At 27.8% G+C, this 8,451-nt stretch overlaps 2 protein-coding genes across 2 annotated transcripts; both read right to left on the bottom strand.

Moving 5' to 3' along the window:
* Positions 1-2,671: 2,671 nt before the first annotated feature.
* LOC117181925 (DNA repair protein XRCC2) lies at positions 2,672-6,427 on the bottom strand. The gene is made up of 2 exons (XM_033374948.1): positions 6,203-6,427; positions 2,672-3,547 (listed from the first exon to the last, which is right to left on the bottom strand). Exon 2 carries the CDS (start codon positions 3,528-3,530, stop codon positions 2,697-2,699), a length of 834 nt encoding a protein of 277 aa, XP_033230839.1. The 5' UTR covers positions 3,531-3,547; positions 6,203-6,427; the 3' UTR covers positions 2,672-2,696.
* A 255-nt stretch (positions 6,428-6,682) lies between these two features.
* LOC117181738 (gastrula zinc finger protein XlCGF71.1-like) lies at positions 6,683-8,052 on the bottom strand. Its single transcript, XM_033374700.1, has 2 exons — positions 7,857-8,052; positions 6,683-7,733 (listed from the first exon to the last, which is right to left on the bottom strand). Exon 2 carries the CDS (start codon positions 7,533-7,535, stop codon positions 6,807-6,809), a length of 729 nt encoding a protein of 242 aa, XP_033230591.1. The 5' UTR covers positions 7,536-7,733; positions 7,857-8,052; the 3' UTR covers positions 6,683-6,806.
* Between the last annotated feature and the right edge of the window lie 399 nt (positions 8,053-8,451).

Below are 8,451 nucleotides of genomic sequence, written 5' to 3'. Positions count from 1 at the left end.
AAATCTGGAACTCCCCTTGAATTTTTGTAACCTACATAGTGAATAATTCTATAGGTTTTTAATTTTTGCTAGTTAAAAATTTTGATGTTAATTCAGTTTCAGAATTAAAATGAGCCATATAACTGTTTTTTCGAGGGTTTCACCACTCTGTTTTTTCGTTTAAATCAAATTGCAAAACATTACTGAATATTTTTGTAGTATTTAAGTCTTCAAAATATTCAAATAATTGAAAAGATTTCAAATAATTGAATGATTTCAACGCATAAAAAGATTTTAAACTAGAGTAGTAAGATTTTAAAAGTTTTTATGCAGATTAAAAATATTTTAATTATTTCAAAAGAATATAAGAATTTCCAAAGATTTCAAAAAGGCTACAGTAAATCAGATTTTTAAACACTATAAACGATTAAAAATATTTCATATGAATACGAAAGATTTCACAAAGAAAGATTAAAGAAAGCTTTCACGAAAATTTCAAAGTTTTTATAATTACAAAAATTTGAAGATTTCACAAAGTATTCAAGGACGACTTATGTTCACAAAAAATTAAGAATTTTATTATTTATGGTTCTGCTTTCTTTAAAATTTGATAGCCAATAAAAAATGAAAAGCTCCGTGTTTACATATACAACAAACGGTTATTTCATTGTTTAATGTAAAAAAGGAGACCTGGAAAAAACTTGATTTCTTGACGTGGACAGCCTTGAAAAAACTTTGAATTTCGTTCGTAAGAATCGATGGACACTAAGGTGGTCCAAAAATGCATGGTAACATTTTTTTGAATGCTAGACGGCAACGATCCCCTCTATTTTGTTCCAAATCCGAAAAAAGAAATTTCCTCTTTTTTTTTTTATTTGAACAGGTGCCGTTTTTTAATTGGAAGAGTTTCCCATGTAAAATGCATGGAGAAAAATCAATTTTTTCAGTTTTTAGAATAATTTTGTTGGGTTTGAAAAAATATGACGGGAAAGTATGCGGCCTGTAGAGAATTATCCAACGAAGAATTTCATGTTTCAGACATACAGGTTTGACACCCCCACGGCTACTTGAAAACTACCCTTAAAAACAAAAATGTCAATTCTTCATGAAATGGACCTTTTGAACACTGTATTCTCGTCTTTTTTACTTAAAATTATTAATATTGGTCTTGTAGAATATTTATTATCATTGGTTAATTAATTTTTAAATATTTAAGCCAATGGAACTGGTTAGCATTTTTTTCCAAAATTCGTCTTTTCTTCTAAAAATTATTACTATTAGTTTAGTGGAGTATTAATTAACACTGGTTCATTAATTTTTAATTGTTTAAACAAGTAGAACTCGTTTTAATAATTTTTTTCGATCATTTGTTTTTTTCCATAAAAATTATTACTATTGGTCTAGTGGAATATTTATTAACATAAGTTCATTAATTTTCAATTGTTTAAAGAAATGGAATTTGTTTAAATTTTTTTATTAAAAATTATTAATATTTCTTTAGTGAACTAATGTTAATAAATATTCCACTAGAGCAATAGTTTTAATTTTAAGGGAGAAAAGAATTTAAAAAACTTATTTAAACAAATTGTATTTGTTTAAAAAATTACAAATTAATAAACCAATGTTATGAAATATTCCACTATACTAATAAATAAAAAATAGTAAGAATTTTAAGAGGGGAAACACTTTCGAAATAAAATTATTTAAACATTCAATTTCTTTAAATAATTAAAAATTAATTAACCAATGATAATAAATATTTCACTAGACCAATAATAATAATTTTAAGTAAAAAAAGACAAGAATACAGTGTTAAAAAGGTTCATTTCATGAAGAATTCACTTTTTTAAGGGTAGTTTTCAGGTACCCGTTGGGGTGTGTTAGGGGTTTCAAACCACTTTTGTCTGATACATGAAATTCTTCATTGGATAATTCTTGACAAGCCTCTCGACTTTCCTGTCACATTTTTTAAACCCTAAAAAATTATTCCAAAAATTTAAAAAAGTGATTTTTCCCCATGCATTTTACTTGGGAAACGTCAAGTCAAAAATAAAAAAAATTGGTAATTTCTTTTTACAGATTTGGAATGAAATGGGGGGGGGGGGTCGTTGCCCTATAAAAAAAGCGCGTTTGAGCCACCCTAATGGACACCCTGTTATATTTCAGAATATCCCGTAATCATGAAATTCATAAAAGCCTGTAACATTAAGAAATAACTTTTTCTTTTCATCAAGTTACTTTCATAAATTAAAGAAACATCGTTGTTTAATTTTACATATAAAAATTACTTTTTCTACAAGTGTAGATATTTAAGACCGGAAAAAAATATTTGTAACCAGTACGCGTAATTGCTAAATACTTGATACTTTTATTTTTCCGATTTTGTCGTAACTGCTTTAAAAATTTGGTACTTAATACTTGGATGGCTCAGCATTAAAAAAGAGTCACACCCGGAAAACTCCTGAAATTATCAGGGACTTTAATTTAGAATTTGAGTCGATACTGAATTATTTAAAAAAAAAAAGACTGATTACTAATTATTATATACCTGGTAAGGAGAGACTCAACTCTTGAACTTATTGAACCCTAACTTTTAAACCTAAAAATTTAAGTTTCATTCTAAAATGTTTCATTCTAGAATATGAAGAAAAACTTTTTTTTCAAAACGTGTATTTAACAAATGTACAAAATATTCTGCATTAATAGTACCTTAATGATTAATTATCATGAGCTTCAATCCATTTCAAACCCAATGCCGTTGTCTCATAATCAAAAGACCTTGGGCCCAGAATTGATTCAACTTTACACACTCCTCGAGTCGAATCCATTTCCTTGAACAGATTTAGTCTGTGGTTCACTTCTCCCAGCGTTGGTTGCAAAACGCATTCAGAAATATTTTGTCCTTTAGTTACAAATTCGGCATGTCTTGTGTAAATAATTTTCACGTTGAATTGAAAGGTAGATTTTTGAATTTGATTTAGTGTATCGGACACATAATAATTCATAGACACCAAATCTTTTTTTCCTGCTTCTCTATCTTGCCAATAAAATGCCGGTATACCATCGATAGCAACGATACCGATTTTGCTGTTAGAGTTTAGAACATCCGACAAGGTGTACAAGGTGCACATAAATTGTTTATTGTCGAAACAGTTGACTACTAGAAGATTTTTCAAAGACTTTTCGATTATCTCCTTAACAACTTCAGGGTCCTCCAGGTCTAACTGATTTATGAAGGATTTCTTAAGGATGTTATGCATTATTTGTGAGAGCTTCGAAACTTGGAAATGGTGGTCCGTATTTATGAGGAGGATATTCATGTCGAAGCCGTTGATGGCGATTTTGTTGTACTCGGAGGGCAAAATGCAGGTTGCGATTAACTGGGTTAGGAGCAGAGTTTTTCCACTTCCAGGATCACCAAATATTTCTACGGTTTGCTTTGCCTGAAGTCCCTCCGGAAAAAGACGAGTGTCCAATCCTTCAAGAGGTTTTCTGCAATTGCTAGTGAGCCTTGCGAGCAATTGTATTCCTGATTCGATGTGAGCAGTCATTTTGAGGATCTTCTTTTCTGTGAGGAGAGAAAATAGGCGTGTTGCTATTGATAATTGCTTAGCGAATAAAAAATTTTTAAGAGTCATAAAAAATATTCGAGATTACATTTTTAAACGACTCAATTACAGGGTCGCCGCTGGACGGGGAAATAGCGGTGACTTTATTTTTTTACTGGGAATTTTACAAATTTCAGAAGGAAATTTTTTCAAAGTTCGATTTTAACAATAATAAGCGTAATTAGTTAAATTTTTATCTTCTTTAATTATTATATCATGCAGTTTATAATTCGTAAATTAAAAATCTTTTACTTAACAAAATTTTTATTTTAAGAATTTTAAAATGCAGTCTTGACATAATTAAACAATTAAAAGTGTTTGAAAACTGTTACTTTATCAGCTGTAAATATAAATAATTTAATTATTTTAAAAATTTAACTGTACTTGAAGTATCAAAAAGGGAACAATAATTGATTTGTTAAGACGATTCAAAGTCCTTTTAAAACTTAAGAATTTGCAGGGTTCAGCGTTAAAAATTGAAGTAATTAAATTCAAAAGCCTTAGTCGTAAAAAAATGTAAATAATTTGAAACTAAATTGTTTGGAATAGAAAGCCTTGAATCTTTAAAACTTCAAGGAGCTTTTAAACTTTGAACCTAACGATTTTAATTGTCCTATTTTAAAAATGATTAATTTTTATGTGAAATTGTTGAATTTTGATGTATAAATAACAATTGACATGATTCAAAATTCAACTAAAACTTGAAATGGTTTCAAATAATATAAACTAAGTATGCGTTTCGAGAAAATACGGCTATTTGTACCGAAATTCCGGTGCAAATAGCCATGGCCTACTTTAAAAAAAAATGTATATTTTTGAAAATGTAGAACAAAAAATGCACAAGCTTTTAAGAAGGAAAAGTTTTGAGTAGAAAAATTTAAAATGATTTTCTATTTTGAAAAATTATTTGAAATTCGCATCATCTTAACAGATATTCAAGACTTTGAAATACAATTTTTAAGTTTTTTAAAGGTAGGAATTGCGTTTATAATCTGTTGAAAATCCAAATAAATAGTACAATAATTGTTTGTTTGTTTTTTTTTTTTTTTTTTTTTTTAGAAAAGTATTTCTGTCACTGCATTCCATCTAAAACCATTATTTGTCTTCGATAAAGAATTATTTTTAGTATCCAATAAATACTTGTAATTTCACCCCAAAAAAATCGTTAAAACATTTTTATGCAAAAATAAATGCATCTTTAAAATCGTTCCTATTATTTCTTGTTTGGATGTTTATAATATTATTTTATTATTATAGTAATATATTTATAATATTTAATTCTATAATTTGTTCTATTTTTTAATTTAAAATTATTCAATTGAAAAGTGTAATCATTTTCCATTTTATAGGTGTTTAAAATTTAAATTAATAATTTAAAATATATTAAATTTAAATGATAAGAAACTTATTTTCCGTTTTTTATTCTTTTACAAGAATAAATTTGTCATTAAATTGATAAGAATATTATACTTTATTACACAATCTCTTAGAAATCCATCAAAATAATACACACTCTAATATTAAACTAAAAATTCAACTATTTGGGTGACAATTCTTATTTTTTGGTTGAAAATTATTATGTTTTGGTAGAAAATTAATCTTCTTGGTTGAAAATTCAATTGTTTAGTGAAAAACTTATGCAATTTGTTGAAAATTCGTGTTTTTTTTTTGAAGAAAATAAATTTTTTAGTTAAAATTAATTTGACTAGTGAATTTCGCTCAATTTCTTTTCATTAAAAATTAAAATATTGTTTTCGAAAAATCACTTATTACGTTTTTTGTTGAAAATCCATCTTTTTAGGTTCAAGATTCATCTTTTTAGTTTGAAAAATCAACTCTTTGGCTGAAAGTTTAACTACTTTTTCATAATTTAATTTTTTGTTGTGAAAGATTGATCATTTTTTTTGACAAATCACCTGAAATTTTAACTCTTATTTAGTTAAAAATAAACTTTTTTATTGATAGTTTATATTTTCGAGTTGAAAATTGACCTGTTTTGTACACACAATTTTTCTTGTGTTATGGAAATTCAACATTTTGGTATAGAAAATTCAACTATGTGGTAAAAACTAAAATAAAAGAAGCTAAATATAAGATCTAATAATCAGGGGGCTCAAATTTGCCAATGAAATTTGGTTTCTTACATCTCAGAAGAAGGGCAATCGCCCCTCTCTGGCTCCACCTTTAATTTGAAATCATTAGAAATTTTTTATTTGTAATGCTCCCAAATTTAAAAGACCTAATTCTAAAATGATATAATTTTCCAAACTTTAAATAAAAAATGTATGTATTTTGAGTTCTTGAATCCAACATTTTTAATAATTTTCAAGCAACTTAATTGTTAATTGTTTAATTTGGAACTATAAACATGTTAAATTTAAAATTTTCTTATTCTAAAATTATTCTAAAAATTTCCGGAATTAAACAAATGCTTTGGTTTTATTTTGTACAAGTAGTTATACTGATATATGTATTGTTCAAAAAGTATTTTTAAACATGGCGCCAAAGGGTTGCATATTTTGAATTTAGAATGCACTTGACTCGCCGTCTATAAGGTAAAAAGAGATGAAATATATTTATGTTTTAAAATAGTGGTGAATTTTTGAAGTGCTTACCTTTCTTATTTTCTCACGGATTACACATTTTGACGATTTTAAACGTCATTTTACAGGTTAGGTTAACGTTTCATTTGTCAGCTAGGTTAGGCCGTGGTCACGTGACTGTTGGCGCCGAAACCCAAATTACATAATGTAATATATATACGTTTTCTATAACTATAAAGTTCTATTGAAATATTTATTTTAGCCGGTTTTTGTTTGTATATTATTTATACATATATATTTTTTGTTTATCTATATATTTATATAAAGCTCATTCAATGAAATTAAAGATTTCGATGTGCAAAATTTAAATCGCATTAAAAGACGTTTTAAATAAAATGCTAAAAATGTTTTTACAGCTGCTTAAAAACTACAATAAAGCAGAAAATATTAAATAATAAGTAACAAGGCTGTCTTTCAGAACAAAATCTTGAAAACATTTTATTTATTTCAAATTAATTATAAAATATACAAAAATTTGGAAAATTCAAAGTTTGATTAGGAATTTTGTTACTTTAATTTGTATCTGAAAACTCAAATATTATTTATCTATTCTCCTCTTTTATTATTTTTATTAATTTCAATTAGATGCTACTCTTCAATCTCTATCTTTAGGTCTTCAAATTCCAGTTTGTAAACTTAAGTCTAAAGGTTGCTCACAAGGTTCATTTTCCATAGACAATAAAATACTGTTTTCACTTTCTCTTATATTTTTAAGGCTCACTTCCTCCAGGACGACCGAGTTCTTATTTTCTATATCTACTTTACTTGTAAATCGAATCTTCTCAATCCAATCTTCTTTTTCACATATTAAAGATTCATCGATTGACAATTCACCAGAATGACATTCATCCATGTGTCGCTTTAAAGTAACAATTCTTAAAAAACTTTGCCGGCAAATTTGACAGGAGTGCTCAGCTACTGATTTTGAGTGAATGATCATGTGCCTTGCTAAATATCCTTTGGTGGTAAATTTTCTTCTACAAAAATCGCAGTCGATAACCCTTTCCCCATTGTGATGCCGCATATGTACATTTCTACAAGATTTGTCACGAAATTTTTGTCCACAGATTGTACACACGTATTGCTTATTTTTATTGATTTTTTTCTTTTTCTCACTCCTTAAGTCACTCAAAGACACCAAACTCTTTTCATGCGCGAGCATATGTGTCGATAAATCGCAATTTTTTGAAAATCTTTCCTTGCAAAGTTGACATTCGAAGGGTTTAAATTCCGGGTGGATTCGCATATGTTCCTTTAAATTGCTGAATTGTAGAAAATCTTTCGGACACACGGGACACTTGAAAGGTAGACTATTCCTCGTATAGGACATCATGTGCGATTTCATACTATAACGATCACTGAATTTGTCCGTATATGAATATTGCACTCGGCAGGCTGATAGGGGTTTTTTTTTATCCAAGTGTATCTTGTTATTCTTTTTTTTTTTTTGACTAGATATATTTACCTTTGGTGTTCAATTCTATTCTTTTTTTATACCGTCTTTTACAAAACTCACATTCAAAGGGTTTCTTCACGTTTATTCCTGCAACATTAATCAAGATTCAAATAAGACGCAATGTTTGAGGAAAAAATGAACTGAAGCGCATACGGAAGAACGTCATTGTTTGGTATTCAAAACGCTATCAATTCGACTAATAATATTTACCAGGTCAGTGATGAGTCACAGGTACCTCCTGACGTTTTACAATATCTAACAGCTGATGATTTGAAACCGGTATTTGAAGAGTACAATCGAGTTTAATTTCATATATGTTTTGACAAGTATCTATGTTACTTCTTTAATATTTTGATTCTATATGTAAAAATGTTGAAATGTTAATGTACATTATATCACTTTGCATGTCGCGATAAGGTCTCCTCTTCAAGGAAAAAGACGCGCGTTTGCGCTTATCTGCAGTTATAGTTGGTTGCAACAAAATATGCAGCAAGCAGTAAAAGAAAAATATATAAAAAAAGATAAGATTGTGACATTTGTGGGAAATATGACACCGACTAAATTTAAAATCGTGTACACCTGTCCTGCTCATCGTATTAGACTTCTGCTTTTTGTAGATGTTTGTTTTTTTATATATTTATTTATTTATATTTATATATATTTATTTATTTATTTATGATTTACAGTAGTAGTGGAAAAAATATATTTTCAGTCACGGAATAACTGACTCATTGTACAGAATCATGTACTGTCTTATTATAATACACATGGAAACAATTATGTAGGAATGTATATGTGGTTCTCG

This window comes from Belonocnema kinseyi, chromosome 10 (assembly GCF_010883055.1).
Source record: "Belonocnema kinseyi isolate 2016_QV_RU_SX_M_011 chromosome 10, B_treatae_v1, whole genome shotgun sequence".
Classification (NCBI taxonomy): domain Eukaryota; kingdom Metazoa; phylum Arthropoda; class Insecta; order Hymenoptera; family Cynipidae; genus Belonocnema; species Belonocnema kinseyi.
Note: the sequence above shows the minus strand (reverse complement) of the source record. Positions and strands in the feature narration are given on the sequence as shown.

Excerpts from the sequence above, each read along its gene's own strand:
- LOC117181925 (XM_033374948.1), bottom strand. The coding sequence starts at position 3,530 with ATGACTGCTCACATCGAATCAGGAATACAATTGCTCGCAAGGCTCACT.
- LOC117181738 (XM_033374700.1), bottom strand. The coding sequence starts at position 7,535 with ATGAAATCGCACATGATGTCCTATACGAGGAATAGTCTACCTTTCAAG.